The sequence below is a fragment of the Merops nubicus genome, unplaced genomic scaffold (assembly GCF_000691845.1).
Source record: "Merops nubicus isolate BGI_N331 unplaced genomic scaffold, ASM69184v1 scaffold21796, whole genome shotgun sequence".
Classification (NCBI taxonomy): domain Eukaryota; kingdom Metazoa; phylum Chordata; class Aves; order Coraciiformes; family Meropidae; genus Merops; species Merops nubicus.
The window spans coordinates 18,008-40,012 of record NW_008614661.1 but is presented as its reverse complement, the minus strand read 5'-3'; the positions used below and the strand labels follow the sequence as shown (position 1 = coordinate 40,012).

The 22,005-nt window shown below is 36.8% G+C and overlaps 1 protein-coding gene across 1 annotated transcript in view; it reads right to left on the bottom strand.

Annotated features, from left to right (window-relative positions):
* Nucleotides 1-1,762: 1,762 nt before the first annotated feature.
* EPRS (glutamyl-prolyl-tRNA synthetase) overlaps nt 1,763-22,005 on the bottom strand; it is a 36,183-nt gene continuing 15,940 nt past the window's right edge. Inside the window, exons 13-32 of the mRNA XM_008942314.1 lie at nt 20,626-20,762; nt 19,721-19,928; nt 19,167-19,279; nt 18,500-18,617; nt 18,025-18,396; nt 16,023-16,271; nt 15,098-15,328; nt 14,495-14,760; nt 13,137-13,188; nt 12,072-12,281; nt 11,812-11,884; nt 10,934-11,013; nt 10,488-10,589; nt 10,012-10,167; nt 9,679-9,876; nt 9,133-9,306; nt 6,775-6,935; nt 5,791-5,869; nt 2,411-2,475; nt 1,763-2,143 (exon numbers count right to left, since the gene is read on the bottom strand). Coding sequence (XP_008940562.1) covers nt 1,993-2,143; nt 2,411-2,475; nt 5,791-5,869; nt 6,775-6,935; nt 9,133-9,306; nt 9,679-9,876; nt 10,012-10,167; nt 10,488-10,589; nt 10,934-11,013; nt 11,812-11,884; nt 12,072-12,281; nt 13,137-13,188; nt 14,495-14,760; nt 15,098-15,328; nt 16,023-16,271; nt 18,025-18,396; nt 18,500-18,617; nt 19,167-19,279; nt 19,721-19,928; nt 20,626-20,762 — 3,195 coding nt within the window. The 3' untranslated portion in view covers nt 1,763-1,992. The remainder of the gene's footprint in view (nt 2,144-2,410; nt 2,476-5,790; nt 5,870-6,774; nt 6,936-9,132; nt 9,307-9,678; nt 9,877-10,011; nt 10,168-10,487; nt 10,590-10,933; nt 11,014-11,811; nt 11,885-12,071; nt 12,282-13,136; nt 13,189-14,494; nt 14,761-15,097; nt 15,329-16,022; nt 16,272-18,024; nt 18,397-18,499; nt 18,618-19,166; nt 19,280-19,720; nt 19,929-20,625; nt 20,763-22,005) is intronic.

The following is a 22,005-nucleotide window of genomic DNA, read 5'->3' as shown; positions in this document are numbered from 1 at the left end:
AAAGATATAGACAGACCGGGGGGGGGGGGGGGGGGCTGGCCTTCTGTGAAATCTCTGGCTTCAAACAAACCCATTTGTAGATTGAGAGCAACTCATTTCTAAGAACAGTGTCAACATGTTTACTCATGAATCTGATCCAGTCAACTGGCTGAAGGTTGGCTGTTTGTTCAAACTGATAAGGTTGCACAACAGCATTAGAGACTGCATTTAGTTTTGCCTTTCCTTTGTCTGCACCTCCACATACCATTTTTTTTTTTTAAAAAAAAGTGTTGTAGAATGTTTCAATGTAGTAGTAGGCAACCCCTCTGAAGACTAGTCTTAGCTACTCATCACCCAAGGGTGGCAAAACATCACTCTGGTGTTGCCCCTTGTGCTCCTTCTCAAAGCATAATGCCAGTTAGTGTTGGAGACAGCACCTCACGGCCACTCTTCTGTTATGTCAGCTGAGAACAAGACAAACACATGCACTGATGTATCACTCCCCAGATCCCTTGCTCGTTACTACCCCGAGACTGTCTACTTAGAGAGAAAATATCTAGAGAGATAAGTGATTTCAAGATGTAACTGAAGCAAGTCTTTCAGGGCTACACCATCAGCCAAAGGACATTAGAGAAAATTTCCAAGTGCTCAAGCCCTCTGAGTAAGATGATCTGAATTTAATAATTGTCACTTTTTTTTTTTTTTTAAAAAACTGGGGTATTAACACAAGGTGCATGATCCTAAACCAAAGAGGTCATTGGTTCAAATTTAATATACAAAATTTTTACTATGAAGGCTGACCACAGGAACCTGGGCAAAAGCAAACATTTTGTATGCTTTTGAAAAGAAGTGTTAAGATGTGGCAATATCACTGTAATTCTCCTGTATGCTTAAGACTTTTAGACTATTTAGGGTTTTGGAAACAGGCAGCCATGTAGTTTTGTCCCAGGAAGAGTCTGGGGAGGATCTTACTGGTCCAACTTTTTAACAGCCAAGTTTTCACTCAGCTCTTTTCAGGGAAAGGAGTTTATGTAGACAGCCTTCAAACATACAGGAGAACAAAACTAAGGCATTAAAGCATGTGTCATCCAAAAGTTGTGCAAAGGCTGTCTTTTTTTTTTTTTTTTTTTAAAGTCAATCCTGTGCTCAGAGTGGAAGTAATTTTATTTTTTCAAATACTTCATAAATCTGCAACATTCAGCCTTCTCTGCTAAAGCAACACATAGTAAGCATAAGAAAAACAAAAGGGGTTTATGAAACATGTTCTAGATAAGACTACAGTCTAAAATCTTCAGCACTCAAAATATCTCTCCTCAGATTGCCTTTGCATTAGTCACTACAGTATCACTGTGAGACAGCCATAAATGCCAGTTTACAAGTTTGCAAAATATCTGCAAGAAATAGCATTCACCTGCATCTTGCTAATAAGGTGGCATTTAATCGAGGATAACCTTTCAAACCTCTTTTATGATGGGCTGAAAATACTCCTTGAAACACACGGCTCAAGAGGGAGTTTTCTAAAAGGGTATTATTCACCACACCAACAAGTTCACAGCAAGTCTGTACTGAAAACTGGAAGACTTGAAAGCAGGTTTAAAACATTTTAACCCTAAACTTTATGTTGGCACACTGAACTGCACTGTAGAGTGTTGATGATATTCTCTCCAATCTTTCAGACGTCTTCTCAATGTACAGGAAAATACACCACAACAGAAAAAAAAGCTATGAGCAAAGGATAGGTATCTTCCCCTTTAAGCAACACAGAAACAACCACCAAAGCATATTACAGCTCACAATACATGTTTATTATTAGAGATGTTTACAGAAAAGTCTGTGAATTACTGCTAGCCTAAGACTGACATTTGGGGGGGGGGGTGGTGGTATGGTTTATGGCTTCGGGTTTTTTTTGAATCATTTAAAAAGTCGCAGAACTAATTACGTTTGGGGGCTATTTCAGTCATAATAAAAAAAGTTCAATTCACAGATAAAGGAGAAGGTGCTTTCACCAGTAATTTAGTAACTACGACCAAACAGGGTGTAAAACTTGGCAGGGTTTTTGCCGCAGACACATCTCGCCCCACGCTGTAGTTCACAGAGAGGCTGGAAAGGTATGCAAAGGCTTTTTGCTCCCATGGAGGGGGCACCAGGCTCGAGATCTTGATCCCTGAAATAAAAGCATACTCATAAATAAGTATTTTTATTTAAAAATAAAGATGCAGTAAAGTGTGTTACACATAAGATCTCAAAAGTACACTAATTAGTTGGAAAGTTAGAGAACTATGGGAGTAAATATATTGAATTATGCAGGAGAGCAAGAGTCAAGGGTGAGGACTGCACAGGGTTATACCCAGAGGCATTTTACATTCCTTTTTTTCAGTCAAAATGTATATTTTGATCTTGATAGACACTCTCTAGTTAAGTTATATTTTACCTGGCAGTGGTCTTCTTGATCCAATCCTCACACTCAATTTCCCCACAAAAAGGGATTTGTACAATCTGAAGCCGGGGGGAGGAGAGAAAAAAAAAAAAAAAAAAAAAAAAGTTATACATCTAAAAAAATCATTCTTATCTCTGGAAGATTCCTAAACTTTAAGGTCTCATGTACACTCAATATGGAAAAAGGTTTGATTGCTACAACTGAATTTAAATAGCTCTTCTCATCAGAGAAATAGATAAGCACAGAGTCATCCGTCCATAGCACAGCATGGAAAAACCTACACAAACCCAAAGCAGCGTTTGCAGTTTTGTGGTCATGGCAGTGTTGGGTTGATGGTTGGACTTCATGATCTTAGAGGTCTTTTCCAACCTTAATGATTCTATGATTTAATTCAAGTCAGAGTGCTGATTTGTTTTAACCCAATATATCTTCCTTTCCATGGAAAGTATAAATACTGTTTTCTCCTGAAATACTCTGTTTTTCAGGAAAGTTTAAAACTTTCAAACTGCAGAACAAACCCTTGCATACTAGAAGACAGTGCTTTCCCAGTGAAGTTTCCATTTTAATTCCATTACTACAAATTTTCATATTTTCCAAATAAGACAAGGACATACATATTTTAAGAAAACAAAACCAGCGACAGCACATTTTTCTGTGGGGCTGGGGGATGTGCTGTATATTTTCCTGCTGTTTCCTTTCATTAGCTTAACTGGAGAAATGTGAAAAAGTCAAGTTGAAATTATCATCTCATACACTCTTCTCAGTACTGCTCTTAACTATTGTTGCAAATCTATTTTCCCAAGTTTTATATTCAAATTCACTGCTTTATTTTTTCCATTTTTAATGGACTTTCACAGTGAAAATTCTGTTTACTACTAAAAAGTAGGGTTACTGTTAAAAAGACACTTTACACACATTTGAACACTTGTGTAATGCTAATAGCTGAGGGCAACAGCTACTAACTTCAGCCTTCATGGTCACTTTGATTTTATCTTAACTGTAAGGTTTGCTTGTGGCTTTCTTTCACTGAATTTACATGTTTAGTGCAAAATTCTCTGTTTTCCTTGAACACACCTTTATGAGGCTTCACTTTCTTGCAATTGCAAAAGGGAACTATTACCACTCTGCTCTACCGTTCCTGCATTAATCTTCTGTTAATTAAATGAAACTGTTTAAATACCTGTTAAATTACTCTTAGAATTTCAACTAAATGTTGCAGGCAACTTAAAAGAATACAGAAGCAGTGTGCATTTTTAAAGAGCCTACACTGCAGTTATAGTAAGGGGAAAACAGCACAAGAATAAGCAGCAGTACTTCAGCTTATAAGTTTTTTTTTCATAAACAATAGTCAGCGCTAGTTTCAAGAAATTACAGAATAAACATGCTATAAAATTTTGTCTCTTACATCTACAGGCAGAAAGAGTCAAAATTACATATTTCTTTTTCCCAGTTCAGGCAGGCTGAATATTAATGAACTTCACCTAGTACCAAAATGGTGCAAGTATCCAACTTCTAATGTACAAATATTTGTTCACATATCCAAGTTTAACTATGTTATAAATGAGATTACATCAGAGTTCTAAACATAATACAAACAGTTTCATTCTCTCGTCCCTCTCTAGAATCTACCTGTACACAACAGCGAGTGCTGGGTACTGAAGATCAGGCATTTTACCCTGTCCATAGGCAGAGGGTATTGTTTGGAATTTCTATAGTAGGAGAAAGGGTTCTAGAGCATTTCATCAAAACTGAAGGATAATAATTCATGTGCAAGTACAGTATTCCTGCTCTTGGAATAAGCTTGACTATTTCAGTTTATTGTTACATACAAGCTTATTGCACCTCTTAAGATATTTTTAGAAATTATGACTCCTTCAGCTGTTTCTTTGTCTTTAAGACAGTTGAGTACAGTTTCAGAGTGCTCACTTAATCCAGAAGTGAAAGATAGGTGAGGGCACATCCTGAGACCACTATACATACATGAGAGCAGGAATACTAGTTTAACAAATAGTTGGGCTCTGCAGAGATGCTCAACAAAGACTAAAGATTTTTGGTTTTTTAGACCTACCACCAGAATCATCAGGTGCTTTAGAGCACTAAGGAAGTTATACTTTCCAGTGGTAAGAAGAGCCCTAATCTATGTGGGAACATTCTGTTTCATATGTATGTTTAGTTTTGCAGATGAGAATGAGGCAGTATTATTATTACAACACCTATGCACAGAACATCTAAAAACTTTATATCCTCAAGTTCCTAAGCATGCAAAGTCAGTCCCTCCACTGAAGTCCATAATTATTCCTTTAAAACTTGTTATACATTGAATTTAAGTGCAATAGAAATGCAACACATTGTGATGGAAGGTTAAGCCTAACCAAGAATAACTTAAAACTGTTTCTGAAGTTAACGAAAAGTCCATGAATTCTTGGTACCTAAACATTTTCCACCAGAAATTTTGAAATTTTCAGAGTAGATCTAACTGCTACACAAAAAAACACCAATCCTGATATCTCTTTATAAAATGTACAGCCTTAATGATGAATTCTGGGGATCCTACTACTTGCAGACATTAATCTAAATACAAACAAATTCACAAGCTGAGATTTGTGACAGAATTTCAGGGTTAAGAACTTGTCAGTGGATCTCTGAAAAAGCAGCAGTTCAATTCTCTACTGAAGACTTAATCTCTCATCTAGACTTCAAATACTTTTCCAGGACTTTAAATTTCTCACAGATCTCTAGACAAGTAGAACTCAGTCATCCATATTATGGGTTACTCTTACTATGAACCCAAGGTGGTTTCTGACTTGCAGTAATTCTCAATGAACCCAATGGCTTCTACTCAGGTCATAAAGGTAAAACTTCTGTGACGTAAATAGCATGTACTTTAAACTCTTACTTGGACCTTATTACAAGACCTGACAGATGTTTTTCCTTGTTTGCACTAGAATAATGACAGTGAGTTTATCTTAATATGAATAAAATGTTTACATTAATCTCTCTGAAAAGCACTTCCCCAAAAAAATGTAACACTTTAAATGCAAATTACCAAACTGCAGCATTTGGAAGTCATGTCAGGACACTCTGTCACCTCTGGGACAGAACTAAACTTGGAACGGTGGTAACTTGAAACACTGTATTTAGTAAATATGGTATTTTAGCAAAAGAAAACAACATGTATCACAAATTTGGAGAAAGCTAATTTGGTTTTGTGGGGCTCTAAAGGACAGGCTTCATCTGCCTGTGAGGTGAGAGCTCCATAGAGCCCACAACAGTATTCATATTTAGCCTTTGAAATTTCTAGCCCCTGATTATTTTTAAGGGGTAGAAAGCATGTGGAGGCACTTACCAGGATAGAATGAAGTATATTTCCTTACCTTTCCTGAATCAAGCTCTTTTTGAAAATCCTCCATAGTATTGGCCACCACCATATGACTTTTTAGGTCCTCAGAAGCTCTAACAAAAGGGAAGGGGAAATAAAAAAGTCAGGGCATATTTATGCAAATAACCTCACTGGGCAAATGAACTGAGTTTTCAGAGTCAGTCAAAACAAAAAGGTACAAGAGAAGCTATATATTCATTTGGATCTTCCTAATCAGGGTCATGTCTTTCTACCACTTCTGCCCTCAGAAAGATAAAAATTTGATCAATTGTCGATGGGGTGCTCTCCAGGCTCCTGCATATTTCACCACATTATTTCACACTAACACATTAGCTCAACACTGACCAGCTCTAGACAGAAACAGGTAAGTACTACAGACTGAGAACAATTAAAAAAGAAAAATTTACATCTAAAAAGCAAGCCACTTTTTAACTACATTAAAATATTCTGATTGTAAGTAACCTTGATCACACAAGGGATTTTGGCATATTTGCAATAAGTGCAAATAATGTTCTAAAAGCACTTGATTGCTCATAAGGAAACAGTTCTATGAAAGTCAATGGGATATAGGGTCTTAAAATACTCTTCTGAACACAGAAATTCAGCTACTGAAGTTTCTTGTGCAGCTTTGCATCTTTCAAAATTCCCTACCAAAAGCATCTTTCAGGAATTAATCCTGTGTATTTATTTTCCCAAGAACTATTTATAGTGTATTTTTTTATTAATACTTCACATGATTTCACAGAACTATTTTTAAAGATAGGTTCATAACCTTTAACATTCTGTTTCATGAGCACAACAGGAAACTCCTATCAGTGCAAGTGAACAAGCTTCAGAGGCAGAAAAATGAAATGTCACAACCAGAAAGATGAGCCTGACCTGTCTTCCTCCACAGATGAACCAATAAAGTGAGAAATTCTTCTGACAGGTAAAGCACACCTGTGATTAGCACAGCCATTTACTGTACCTCTCATTTTACCTGTTGTAAAGGTTAGTATGAATCTCCTCTAAAATCTGCTTCAGTCTGTCTTCTGCTTCATGTTCAGAAAAGGTCAGCTTCTGTCCTGTGTCTCTTCTAACAGCTACAAACTGTTGGCTCTTCATGTCTCGTGGTCCCACTTCAACTCTGACTGGGACACCCTTCATTTAAAAAAGTTAGAAGTTATGATGAATAAACCATTCTCAGAAGAGTTCATTTCCTCCTCCCCCCCCCCATCTTAATCACTTTACACATTTAAGTTCCTTTGAATAATATCAGAATGTATCCCACTGTTTTTATTCATTTCTCTCCTTCCCATCCACATCCACTCTCTTCACTTGTGCATTTTACCTTGTTGCAATGTGGCTTCACCAGCTTGGAGACCACATCTATGCCAACATGCAAGTTAAAGACAACTCAAAATACTTGCACCAAATAAGAGCAAGTCAGATTTGTCAAGTCTGAATGATTAAGACTTCCCACAGTCAGTTTAATATTCTAGTGCATTCAATAATACTTTTAAATTTTCTCACAGAAAACTCTCAACTGTAAGAACAACAAATAGCAAGAGTTCTGTTAAACAGAGCCCTAAAGTTGACATTAATTGCACAGAATCTTTGACTACAAGCAGTTGTTTTACTTCTGTACAGCTTCTATCTGTCATAAACTCTGGTGGTAAGAGCCATGTAATTTCTCATTTCCCATATACTACCAGACAAAAAGTTTCCATTTTACTAGTCAGTTTAAGAGTCTACTGAGTTTAACTTACTTTCTCTATATCCTGCTGTCCCAAGCTGTACACATTCTTGGATGGGAAATTAAGATAGTAAGTACAAATTCATTTTGGTGGGTGATTTTTTTGTTTGTTGGTTGGTTGGTTTTTGTTTTGTTTTGTTTTTTCTTTTCCCAAGGGCAATCTAATCAGTAAGCTAAAAACCTAGAAACATTCTACAGTATTCAACAAGTGAACAGGAGAATCAAAGATTTTCCCAAGCTTTATAAAACATTCTGTGCTCTGAAATCTCTTCATGTTCACAACTTCCAAATAATTACCTATACTACCCCCTTATTTATGCTAAAAAGATAAATAGAGTAAAATGTCTGAAGCATGAAATATCTACTCCAACTGCAAAGCTACACAAAAAGCTTTTCAGAACTGTTAGTAATAAGCAATTTAAACCAAACATTCTATTTTACATATCAAAAAAAACCCCTGTATCCATAATTAAAACTTGGTAGAATGTATCTAGTATTTCTAATTGTAATACTACTTTCCAGTGACAAAAGGATGCCTAATGGTCACACACAAAGACACATCAAGAAAGAACAATAGAACTAGTACCAGACATTATAAAGCAAGTGCAAATGACTTTGATATTATTGGAGAAAACATCAGAAATCTGCTAAGCTGAAAAGTACATAAGAGAAAATACTTTTCAGTTCATTCTTGTGCTTCTTACTCCAGTATCCTTGTATTTTCTATCCTGTGAAATTCCTTATCAGTACTCATAAAATGAGTGCACTTTGCCTGCAATTAGCCTGAAAATGAAGTTTACACATTACACCGGACACATTTTATAAAAAACATCGTTTGCCCCACGCTGTGCCTTCTTGATAAACCTAATTTTATTTTATAAGTCTCCCAACATGGATTCATGGTATTAGAGCTCCACTTAAAAAAAAAAAAAAAAAGGTTACATAAAGGCAAGAGAACTTGGACATAATAGGATTTTTCAACAACTCAGGAAGCTTTTATCATCTTACATTGAAGATTAACATATTGAAGTAATTTAAAATTCAGAACAAAAACAAAAAAAGGATCCCATAAAATCACCCAATACATTATTCAGTCTCTAATTACATTGTTTCATTCTGATCACGATTTTTGTTTTACAAAAGCCTCATATTTCATGAAGCAGAACTATTCCTTTCAACTACTGTACATAGGGAATTTTGAAAAAAAAAAACGAAATAAAAATAAAATCTGTTCCTTTCTTTGCTGATGTTGTACAGGTTTATCTTTTCTGTTCTACAGTGTGCAAAGAAGGCACTCTTGTGACCCTGGAGACACTTCAGTAGAGTACAAATTTTTAAACATGCAAGTAATTGGTACAATTCATTTCATTTTCTGGGTGTATGAAGTAGAGACTTGGAAGCTCAAAAATCAGTAATGACATACAAATCCTTGCAAATAGAGCAAGTCTCAGAAAACATCTTTTTTTTCATTTCATTTTCACCAATAAGGCAGAAATTCTTCATTTAGAGAAAATATTTGCCTTCAAAACACAGGGAATCATATGCCTCATGCATACTCCCCACATACAGGCTTCAAAAAACACCTCCTGGAAAGAAACTTACCTTAAGTTCCCAGTGGTTGAACTTCCAACCAGGTGAATAGTTGTCTCTTAAATCAGCCCGTACACGGACAGCAGCACTCAGCAGCCTATTCCGATACTCATTACATTTCTTCAGTAAAGCCTCTTTGTCTTCTTCAGAAAGGGAATTTGTGATGCCACAGGGGATAATTACAACCTGCAATATAACATGACATGTACTTTAGGTTATATATAAAAAAAAAAAAAAAAAAAACTCCTAGTTATTATAAAAACTTAGAACTAATACTGCTGCCTCATATCCCAGTAATTTCTTTCAAGTTGCCAGAAGCAATGGATACACTTCCCTTTTCATCCAAATAATATAGGTTATATGATTTTAAATGGATTGTGAATTAAAGGGAGCTTGCTCGCTGCAAGGACACTAATGATCTGTATTTATTTTATACAGCACACTCTAGTTAGAGAGCTACTATCCTATGTTAAGTCTTCCAGATGCCAAATAATAAATGCTCATGAATTCTAAGACTGGGAAGGAAACAAAATGGTAGTTTATGACATTTTTACACACCTGAACACAGGCTACTCGAGGTGGGAGCACCAATCCCATGTTATCTCCATGAATCATTGTCATTACACCAATAGTTCGAGTTGTAATGCCCCAGGAATTCTGATAAGCAAACTGTTTTTCTCCCGGTTTCTTGGGATCTTCAAATACGATTTCAAACATCTTTGAGAAATTCTGCCCTAGATGATGTGACGTTGCTCCCTGCAATAGTTGCACACAGAAGAGTCTACTCAATGGAAAGTTAAGTCTATCAAGCTCCCGTTGAAGGCTTTCATCTTGCTCTGGTTACTGAAAAAAAAAAAAAAAAAAAAAAAAGATCTTCTAATAGGTAAATACCTGGATAGCTCTTCCACTGGCAGATATAAATGCCTCTACGGTGGTTGTATAATCGCCCCCAGCAAATTTCTCCTTCTCCGTCTTCCTTCCTTTCACAACAGGTATTGCTAGGAGATCTTCGTACACTTGAGCATACAGATCAAGTATCTGCATCACCTATAATGAAGATATTGTCTTAAGAATTACTCAGGTTTTTGCATTTGCTGAATTATGAAATATTTTATATGCCAGCATTTACATATTCTTTATATATGTCACACTCTTCTAACTCCCCATATTGTTTGAAGAGACTAAAGCCTCACACATTGGTTACATCTGAGAACAAAATGGTTTCTAGCACACTTGGCATTTTTAATGAGAGCTCCTAAAGAAAAGGAGACAGATTTCCACAAGGTCCTAGTAAAAAGATTTGTTTGTGTTGCTATGGAATAAGGTAACTTTCTGAAGGCAAAACCACCAGCACGTTTGCTTTTTACCTCCTCTGCTGCCTCTTCATACGTTGCAAACGCTGTGTGACCCTCTTGCCAAAGGAACTCACGAGTGCGAAGGAAAGGCTGGGGATGTTTGAACTCCCAGCGCTGCAGGGGGGAAATGAAAATACTGAACACCATGTTTAACACCAAATTATGGTAAAAATAATTATGGTAAAAATAATATTTACAAAGAAGTATCAGAATCTGGATAAAGTGTCAACTATTCACTGATTTCTACTTAAGATAATCAACAATATACCTTGATAAAGTTAATGTTTTATTAAAAACAGTGTGAGAACCAACTAACATAAGCATTAGGTTTCACATATTCATACTTTCTGCCAAAAAATATATGCTGTGATCAGTATCACCATGCCATGTTCCCTTGGAATACTTGACCTACACTGCATTTATGATAAAAGTTACTCAGAAATGGTTTACAGACATACCACAACATTGCACCACTGATTAAGCTTGATAGGAAGATCCCTGTGTGACTGCACCCACTTTGCATAGGCAGGATACATGACTGTAAAAAGAAAGCAACTTTGGGTCTCTGCACAATACAGCCAGTTCATGCCAAATCTCTCTTTTTGCTGCATATAAGCTTAACATTCTCTGTTGTGAGAACTATGCTTTTATGTTTAATTTTCTTTAAAACACTTTTTTTTTTGTCTTAACATATGGTATTTGCAGTGAAAAAGAGTACTTTCACTTCATCCTGGGTCTCTGCAAAATAGCCTGCTTGCTCCTGGCCAAAGTACAATCCAAAGCTTATTATCTAATGACACTATGTTTGAGTCACTTGCTTAGAGCATGTAAATAAAATCTAGGTTAACAAACAGAAATTCACTGGCCTTGAGATTTCAGGATGCTATACCTGGTTCAGTTAACAACTCATGCAGCCTTAGGTCTTAAAAACATTTAAATTGCTCAGAGGAAATTTAAGTAAAAGCTAGTTTCACAGCTATAGTCAAAGTACAGACAAAACTGAAGTGAATTTATGAGATGAATAAATTTCCTTGCAAATAATATGAAAAAAACAAATGTGTTTTTCAGTCAGTCTTCAGGATATTAATGGAAAAAATTCTAGAGCGTACATTTGGTGTGTACAATTGAGTGTACATTGCCTAGAAGAATCCACTTAAGGGAATGTAGAGTGTTGTGCCACTTGCTGTAAGCAGAAACAAATTTAGGAACCTTTGCTAAGGAATTACAGAAAACATTCTAAAAAACAGGTTTCCACTATTGAAAGGGGACTCTTGTCTATCAGCTATATACTTGAAACGGGTTTCTTTACAGCCAAACTGCATGGAAAGAGATCTACCTGTTTCACTTGTGGGACGTACAGCAATCGGTTCAGCCAGATCTGTTTTCCCTGATCTTGTGACCCAAGCAACCTAAAAGAAGGAAAAAACACAAAAGAGGAAGGGGGGGAGGGAAAAAAAAGTTAAAAAGACAAACAAAACAAATTTGGAAAAAAGCTTCCCTTCAACAAAACAAGTTTGAAAAAACCCTTATGCTCATCTGCAGACTATGTGGTTGGGTTTTTTTGTACTCAGATTAAAATAAAATTTTGAAGTGTACCTCAGGAGCAAAGTCAGCAATATGAGTCTTCTCTTTCTCTAGGGCAGCCTGGGACACAAACATGGGGAAGTAGCAGTTTTCCACTCCAAGTTTCTTGATCTCTGCATCGAAGAAGTTCTTGATAGCTTCCCAAATAGCGTAAGCCCAAGGACGAAGAACGTAACAGCCACTCACATCGTAGTATTCAATCATCTCCGATTTTGTGATCACCTTTCAAAAGATTATTTAGATACTGAAGCTTCTATTTCATACACAAACAACACTCCGTAATTCAAGTGTGTGGCATGTAATTCAAGAAAAGTCTCCTGTTTAAAAATCTTTGTGCTCAAAAAGTTAGCAAAGATATGATTTGAGATCACTTTTGTTACCTATAATTAGAGAAAGATAAGCAGGAACATGAAGTTTATTAATGTATCTAAATAATGTAAACACTTTAAAACTGAATTTGATGAATTCAAGTAAAAGACAGTAGCTAATTTCTGGGAAACAAGAAGCCGCTTTTGTAAGAAATGTCTCTAGCTCATGTCAGAAAAGACTTTTACTACTTTGGTTATAGGCAAAAATTATACTTGTGAGAGGGAATGTACACCACCAGTATCTATTTTCCTAAGCAGGCTAACCTAAGCTAACCATCTCTGCTCTGGTTGTTTTGAACCTCATGAGACAACAAACTCATTCAGTATCAACAGGTACCAACTTTCGTTCTACATCATCTTGAGGTGAAATAAAACTCCCAAGCCTGTGAAATTCCTGAAGCTTTTCACTCTTAAGGAAAGAGGAATTCTTACATGAATTTAGACAATTATATACAGGGAGATATACAGATGGAGGCGTGAAATGGTTCATCCTCATTGTACAGCTTCCTAAACTACTTCAGCTCTTCAATACAGGCACTTCTATTTAAGACCATGATAGCAATATAAGAAACAGAAAAGAGCAAGTACTTTGCTTTCTATTTAAAAAAAATAGATAAACAGAAATTCAAGTTAAGCTATAAATTTAAAAACAGATCTCAATTTATAAGAGAATGAAATAATTCCTTAGCTCAAACTGATGTGCACTTACCTGAGAGAACCAGTCTGCAAGATTTTCTTCTTTTTTAGCTTCTAGACCCAGCCTATGGTATTAGAAAACAACCAGATTTGTGCTTTACAGCATTTAGCAGTGAAATGTATCCTAACCTTTTTCTTTTTTTCCTTATTTTGTTTTGGGGGGGGAAGGGGGGGGGGAGAAGACGACAACAGGAAAAGGCAGGGCTGTGGAACAGAGTATTTTCTTTTCCCTTTTATTTTTCCCTGACAGCTCAAGTATGTATTGGCTACTAGGAATTACTAATAATTCCTTGCCTTGGCGAAAAAGATTATTTCATAAAATCAGCTCCATTTCTTTTTTACTCTTTGAACCCTTCTAACTGTCACCATGGTTGCACAAAAGAACCTCATAATGATGCATTAAAAAGCCCAGGCACCACCAGTAAGAACCAAAGATTAGCCAGACCTGTTTGTAAGCTGCTTATTTTAAAAATTTCTTACCTGGCCATTGGCTACAATTTCAGGAAACATATGCAACTTGAATTCACCATTCACGTGAATGTCAGTCACATTGCTCAAGACAGAAAACTGACCATACCATCAAAATAAAGATAACCATTAAAAGTACAAGATTCTAAAGGAGGCTAAACTCACCAGACTTACATGACAGTAGACAAAAGTATTTATATCTCTACAGAGAACTCTCAAAGGCGAAAAATGCATTTTTCTGTCATAATTTCTATATAAAATAACCACACCTCTGTCTCTAATGTGATTTATGTATCTGAAAGAGGAGGTAAGTAGTGCTGCATCCTACATGCTGTGGAAAGACTTCTGTACTTCTAGGGTGGGAGCAGGAGAGGGGATGCAGGGCAACCATCACTGGAGAGTTCCACCATCAACAGCAGCAGTGCCTTGGTCTGGGTTAGGCTATATAATTCTCATGGTGCTCACAGTAAATATTTTGGCAACTCTGGCACAAGGAAATAAGCAGAGAAGTATTGTGTTTTGTTTGGTTTTATCTTTTTTTTTTTTTTTCTTCTCCAGAGTGTATACTGAGGAAGATACAGCACCCATTTGCAGAAGCAAGAAAGGGAGCATAGCAAGTTCTCAATGACAGTAACAGCACCCACAGTGACAGAGCGTGCACGCTGTTTTATGCTTTCTACAGGCTAGGTAGAATTTTCCTCAGTGGGATGGCTGATGTACAACTGATATTAAATAAACTTTGGTAACTTGCTTTTAGCTTGTTTCTAAATATGAAAAAAAACAATGAATTTGCAAATGTCTACGCTTTCCTTCCAGTGAAATGAGAAACCTGTAGAGCTCTAAATCTGAGTACAGGTAAACAGTTGATGTTTTCAGCAAACAGATTAAAGATTGTATTTTTACCTGGTTTGTTTCTTAGGGCCTTGACCCTCTCCTGACCCACTTGAGGAGAGCTCACTTCCACCCTGTCCTTGCAGAGGTTCTTTCTTTGGGCCATCGTTTTGCTTCTGTTGCTTACTCTGCTTTTCAGACTTGTTGTCTTTCTCTTTCTTCTTCTTGTCTTTGTCATCAGTGCCACTAGCAGAAACTGGTTTATATTCAACTCCTGCAACAGACTTATACTGGGCCTTCAAATGAAGAAGTTCCTTAACAGCTGCATCTATCTTTTCCTGGAGGAACAAAAAAATAAAGACCAATTTATACAGAAATCATATGAATAAAATAGCTCTATCAAAATAACAAAATGGATCTATGTATGGCATATGTATGTGGACATCCACACAGTGCCAGGAGAAAAATCTGTAGAAGCCAATACTTAACATAAATGTGTGAACATTCCAAAGACCATATCTGACAGAAATAATTTTAAAAGGACATCTCAGATATCAGGATTCAAATGCTGCCTAATCTAAATGTACATTTTCAATTCCCACAACCATGGTAAATCTAAAATATTTTTATACTTTAATACATACATTAAATTTTTGTATTACACTACTTTTTTACCTTTTCTGCTTTTTCTGCTTTCAGTTTCCTAACTTCATCTCCTTGAAGAGCTACTTTGCTAAACAGGGCTTTAGCTTCAGGTGTGTCTGGACCACTGGGTACTGTGTTTGATGCCTGCGGCAAAGCACCTTGAGCAACAGGTGGATTTCCTGGCTTGTAGTCCTGCCCAGTCTTTTCCTTGTAGTCAGCTTTTAGAGAAAGAAGGAGTTTTACTGCTTCATCTATTTCATCCTATATGGAGGACAAATAGCAAGGTGTACTGGTGAGAATTAAAGAGGGAACTGACAAGAAGCATTGATTTTCAGGCTAAGAAAACAAAATTTCCATCTAGCAATAAACAGTGGGAAAACCCAAGTAACAGCTCTCCCCCAAACAACAGGCATATGTTTTTAAAGTTGTCACATTGTACTAGAACGATCCCCTAACCCAAAACAACCCAACAGAAAAATAACCCAACACTAAAACCAATTCTGTGAGGTAGAAACATAGGCAGAGAAAAACCAGCAGCTCCTGAAGACATACAGGCTTGTCTCATGTTCTTTTCCACAACTATCATATAATTTGCCAAGTTCTGAAAAGTCTTGCTATTGTTGGAGAACACTAGATACTTTTATTTTCACTTGTAACAAATACAGTAAGAAAAAGTAAAATCCATTAAAAACTTCTGCAGGGTTGATGTCTGCCACACTTGTGCCTATTCATCTACAAATCAGAAGTTAAGTTTGACTTTCTACACCCTCTGAATTTAAATTTCCATCTCAGAGCATCGGAGTAGCCTTGTGTGGCCTCATCAGACCACCTAAGTTTGAAGTTTGATGGCTAAGCTATGACCTGGACATAAGGGAGCTTGATAATTGCTTGGTGAAAGATTTCCCCCCAGTGGCAAACTGTGGTAAGAACAATTGCTGACTATTTACTATTATACCTTGGAAGCTTTATCTGCTTTCAGTCTGCGTACCACTTCCCCTTGTTCAGCTACATTATCATAAAGTGCTTTGCCATCCACTAAGCTACAGGGAGCCAAGTTACTGCAGCATACAGAAGATGGAACTGTAGTAGAAGGTATACAAGGAGGAGCTGAAGGTGGATTTCCAGGCTTGTACTCTTGACCTGTCTTTTGTTTATATTCTGCTTTTAGATTTAAAAGAATTTTCACAGCCTCATCTATTTGTTCCTGAAGCAAGAAAGGAAAAACAGCAGTTGCAGATAAAGGTAGAAACAGAGATGCAACACAATAGCTAAGATAACAAACTTTACCAGAATGGCACTAACGGAGCTATTGTAACACTAACAAGTTTGCTCTAGAAGTTTAAGTTGTCATTATTGAGTTCTGAGGTAAAACATTTTAGCCAGAACTTAGCTAAACTCATGAGCTGCATATCAAAGAACTGAACCAGGCAGTGTATGTAAGGGCTGATTTCTCTGCCATGAAAGCTTCCCACTTAGGCATCTTAGTTCCCTGCAGTTCCAGCAGTCCATGACTTTCTACGCTGCAGAATGGCAGCAAATACATAGACTCTGAATAAATGGTTCCCTGGCCACAATCAAATTACTACAAAATATATTATCGTCATTCTAGCTTTCAAGTTACAGTCCTTTTTTAAGTTACTGCCTATATTCTACTTCAGTTATGCTGTATAACTGAAAAAAAAAAAACAAACATTTATTTTGCAGATTCTCCATGCACTATCACAGAACTCAAGTCAGACATATCTTCAGCTTGACTGAGTTTGGGAAAGTATCTGGTTATACTGTGATCCTCAAGTTTCACAAAACCTGTCATTTGATTTTAGACTACGGTGACAATACTGTTCCTCAGAAGCATTCACTGCTAGCACACCTTTGAAGCTTTCTCCGACTTAAGCGTGCGCACCACCTCGCCTTGTTCAGCTACTCTGCTGTACAGAGACTTGCTGTCTACTGGACACGGGGATGGAAGAGTAGAGACAGGAGGAGACTGAGGAGGGACAAAGACCACAGGTGGACTTCCAGGTTTGTACTCCTGGCCAGTCAGTTGTTTATATTCTGCTTTTAGAGATAAAAGGACTTCCACAGCAGCACCTATCTCATCCTGAAAGAGAGAGGAAGAGGCAGAAAGAAGAACAAAGATATAGAAACGTAAAACTCTGAAGTGCACCTTAAATACTTCCAGGCCTACAGTTTACAGACACCCATGCCATTTTCTGAGCTATTTAGTAGAGTTGTTCAAAGAAGTTTTCTCAGAGAAGTTTTCTACTTTAACAAAGTAACTCCTGTTATGTGATACAGAACCCTAATAGTCCTATGTAAAATTATAACAATAAATTAGTTCAGATTTTATGATGCCACCACGATACTACTAGTGAACAGTACTTAACTAGCAGGCAAAGAGTGTTATTTCTTTTCTTTCTCTGCATTAGGAAGAAGGGAAAGAACACAGCTACTAGTAACTATGTTTTCTATGCTTGGTTCCAGACAGGAAGATGTCTCAACAATATCTGAGTATCTGGATCTTCTTTTTCTTTTCCCCATCCTGACTTTTGGGGGTGTTGTTTTGTTTTTAAGGTCCAAATAGCAACAAGTAAATCCTATGAAGTCACATAATAATTACACCATACTTAGTTAAATAAATAAATACTGCAGGACACTTTAACCCCAAGGACCAGACCTGGACACTTAATCATGGGGTGAATCCTGTCCATTTTTCAGAACACCAGCAAGTAATACAGAAATTTACTTGCATTTTTATGAATACTAACACAGACTTTGTCATACATATCTAGCTAAAAAAGATAAGTATTGGAAAACAGAAATCTTGACAGAACAGAGCCCAGTCCAAGTGATCATCACTATGAAAACATGGATCCAGAAGCACCCATTCACCTCCACAGACAGAGGACAATGGTCTATGCAAATCCAAACAAAAAAACATTAGTTTAATCAGCCACCTTGGGTGCTTTCTCAGCTTTCAATTTTCGGACCACTTCTCCTTGCTCCGCTACTTTATCATAGAGAGCTTTACTGTCCAGGGTACCAGAAGTCTCAAGTTTTGAAGACTGTTTAGATACAGAAACCGGAGGATTTCCGGGCTTATATTCCTGGCCCGTCTTCTCCTTGTATTCCGCTTTCAAGGCCAGCAACTGTTTCACAGCTTTATCAATGTCTTCCTTTGCTGCCTTCTTAGCTTTCAAGTCACGAACTATATCACCCTGTGCAGACACCCTGTTGTAAATGACCAGGTGACCTTCAGAGGGAGCACAGGTTGGAGTAGAGGTATCACCAACAACCGGAGCAGATTTTCCTTTCGTCGCTGAACCAGCCTTAAAGAAAAAAAAAAAAAAAAGCCAAGTATTTGGCATGATAATCTTGTACAGTAATACATGTGCAGCAATACATTTTATGGCACTTATGACACAAGTTTACCTCCTTCTTTGCAGTTTCAGCTTTGGTCTTCTCTTTTGACCCAGATGTTGGCATTTCCTTAGTGTGTCCATCAGGGATGTAAATCAAAATGCAGGGAGCATCTTTACAGCTATAAGGACTACAACAGGATTTGTAGAAAACACAAGAAGAAAGGAAAGACAAGATGCATATTAAATACTTCTTGAAATAAATGTTCTACTCTTTCTGTAAGATGTTCTCACAGAACTGCAAGTTTATCTTTGTATATGACTGTAGTTTCCAAATGTACATAACTGGGGATCTGCACTGATTCCTGTTAGATACAAATTTTCATTATAATGGCACGCTGAAATGCATTGTAAGTGCACATTCTAAGTGGGCAAATGTCCTTTTATTCTGTAACATCGTTCCTTAAATTATATACTTAGACTGACAAGGAAATCATTATATCTTTGCTATGTCCAAGTTACCCTGGGTACTCTAAAAGTGCCATGTACATTCGAAGAAGTAGGAACATACAAGCTCAAAACCACAACAGTCCACAGAAGCATTCCAAGAAAGGTCATGGTAGAGGAGAAAAGACTTGCAGGCAACATTGCTCTTGCCAATGCACGCATGGAAGCATTAAAACATAGCAAACTAATGTACATTCTGTGAAGTCTGCTTAGGCCATTCTTTAGTAGCTTACCTCACTGGCTCATAGGGCTGATCACAAATAAAGAATCCTCTCCTCTGAAGTTGGATGATGTCCCCTTTTTTTAATTCCCTAAGGCATGGATCACCTAACATCAGTTCTTCTTGCTGTAAGCGTTAAAAGAAATCAGTCAAAGTCTAACAGAGCCCAAGAAACAGTATAAAATACAGGAGAGCTCTAGAAGAATAGTGGTGACTTTCTCATTTTGGAAGTGTTGAATTGTTAGTTAATTCCAAGGGCAGCAGAACAAGTACTAGCAAGAAGATGCTGTATCAAGAATGTATCAAGATAAAAGCCTTAAGCTACTGGTCCCAGATGTGTAAAAGCCAGGTAACAACAGAGAAAAAACAGGAGTCAGATTTCAATTTTGAAATTACAAGATGCTACATGGAAAACACAAGAGCAAGATACACCAGCACATTATTTACTTGTTGGCAACTGAAATCTTTAACTTAAAAGAAGAGTAACTAGAAGTAGTAATGGCAAAAAAAACACAATAACCCAAACATTAAGTTTTGTAGAATAAAGGGGACAAAAAGATAGCTTACCTTGCTATTTTGGTTGATATATTGCTTGAAATCTTCATCTTTACCTAGAACCGGCTTAGTGATCAGATGCTCATAATTAACACAAACAGTTGGGATGAGTGGTGCAGATGGAGTTTCTGCTAACCAAGTGATCTTAGTGGTTTTTTTAAAGTCCTTATTCTCCAAGTTCAACTTGGCATCAATAGACACAATTTTTCCACTTGAATTTCTGTAGGAAAAGAGAATTTATAAGAGAAAAGCCTAAATGATTAATTCTCATTTTCTACTGCAGACAATCAATGGATTCACCAAAAACAAGCATTCAGAGTTCATCTTTCAAGTGTGGGCTATGTAGGAAATCAAAGTGTATTCACTCCCGTTGAAGTTCTCCTTTAGTTTTGATTTCTTAACTATTAAGAGACAGTAAGTAACACGGGAAGAACATCTTTACATGTTTATGTTCACCTTATTCTGGGACTGTCTCAACACAACCATTTCAAAGACACTATGATGACATTAATGGTCTCCTTCCTTACCCCAACAGTTCTATAACTGAAAATTAAGATAGGGTTTGCTTTTTAATATGGAAAAAGTAGTATTTATTACAGGGTGAAAGCTAAAATTCCAAGGGTACTTTTTGTCTGAAAAAAAAGTGTTTCCCAGGGGAAGTACTACCGCAGAAACATGGAGAAGACTGGATGAGAGGGACATGCAGTCATCGGGACTGACTGCTGATTTCAAACCTGAACCTACAGTGAAATATGCTCCATGCCAAAATGCAGTTTTGTGGCATATTTCAAAGTAGTTATCTCTATAGAGAATCACAGAATGGACATGCACAGACAACCATTGATATTTTACTGTTAAAAAGTCAACAAAAATTTGAAAAGCAAAGAATTAATTTCAGCTTCCTGAAAGCAGGTTACCTGTTTAATTTGCTGATGATAATATTGCCCCAATTTATGAACGTAACCACTTCTCCCTCTGTCAGGGTCTCTGCATCGGCACCCTCAATCAGGACCCTGGAGCCATACCACACAGGTTTCAACCCAACATCAGCATTCTGTGAAAATTTCAGTTTCAAAGGAGAGACCGTTACAAGCTGACTGAAGTTAATGCAGTGCTAAAACACTGCTTTATGATAGAAGACAGAAGATAGAAGACAAACAGTAACACAAAGCTATAGTATTCTTCCACAGCTTTCTCAGGTTTCTTGCTCACAAGCGTTGCATGCATTCGTCTGACAGCACACTCAGAGAATCCTGTCTTCTACCAAATACTAGCTCCAACACAACTGATCACAAGTCCTATTTCCTAAAGGCCCGTTATCTTTCCGATCTTACAGGTAAAAACTAAGTCATGTTTTTCTCAAGTTCTCATTTAGCTATGCAAACTACCCCCCAAAATTATTTAATAGCTCTCATTTTTGCTTTTTGATATAGTTTATATGGAAACAAATACGGAGTTTCTATTAGCTACATAGATTTTTAAAGATAGAAATTGAAAATATATTTCTATATTGCTTATAACACTAATAATATTCAACTTTAAAGCATCTCAGCAACGGAAATAAACTTTTTTTTTTATTTAGAGGCAAAGGGCTAGGATTTCTAACTTTTCTCACTGATCAGGAGTTTGACATTTGTTTTTTCTGGCCAATACTTTTTCATTATATACCATAGGCAGCATTTTATTATCAATGTTTTAATATGCTGCCTTTGCATCGAAAGAAACTTCAGACTTTTTGACTCTTAAACAGTGACAATTCTCATGTGCATCTGCTCATAACCTACTTCCTTGTTTATCTGCCACAGGGAAAAGGACACACTAGATATCTACCTCTCAGTTATGAGAAATGGCTACAGGAATACTCTGAGCAACAAAATAAAAACAGATAAGTGAAGCAAAACCTCCACAATATTCATTTGCTTCTCAGTTTAAATTTGATACCCAAGGGATGCTTTTAGTGATACTTAATTACAGTTTGAGATCTCACACTCAAAGGAAAGCATCTTTCTCGAAAAGTCTTATTTTATAAACTATTAAAAAAAAAAAATCTCCTGCATTCCTTACTCCTGTAGATAAGCAGTATCTACTGCATTATACCTATACAGCTTGATTAAAATTCTGTATTTAAGCTTCTCTGTGGAATTTAGTATCAATCAATAGTAAAACAAATTTGAGCATTGTTCCATACTTGTAACATCTTGCCTCTTCTGAAAACTCCCAGAAGCCTTTAAATGCACTGTCTAGATTGCATTCCACATATTTACAAAAGCAGTTTCCTACATCCTGTTAACAGAGCA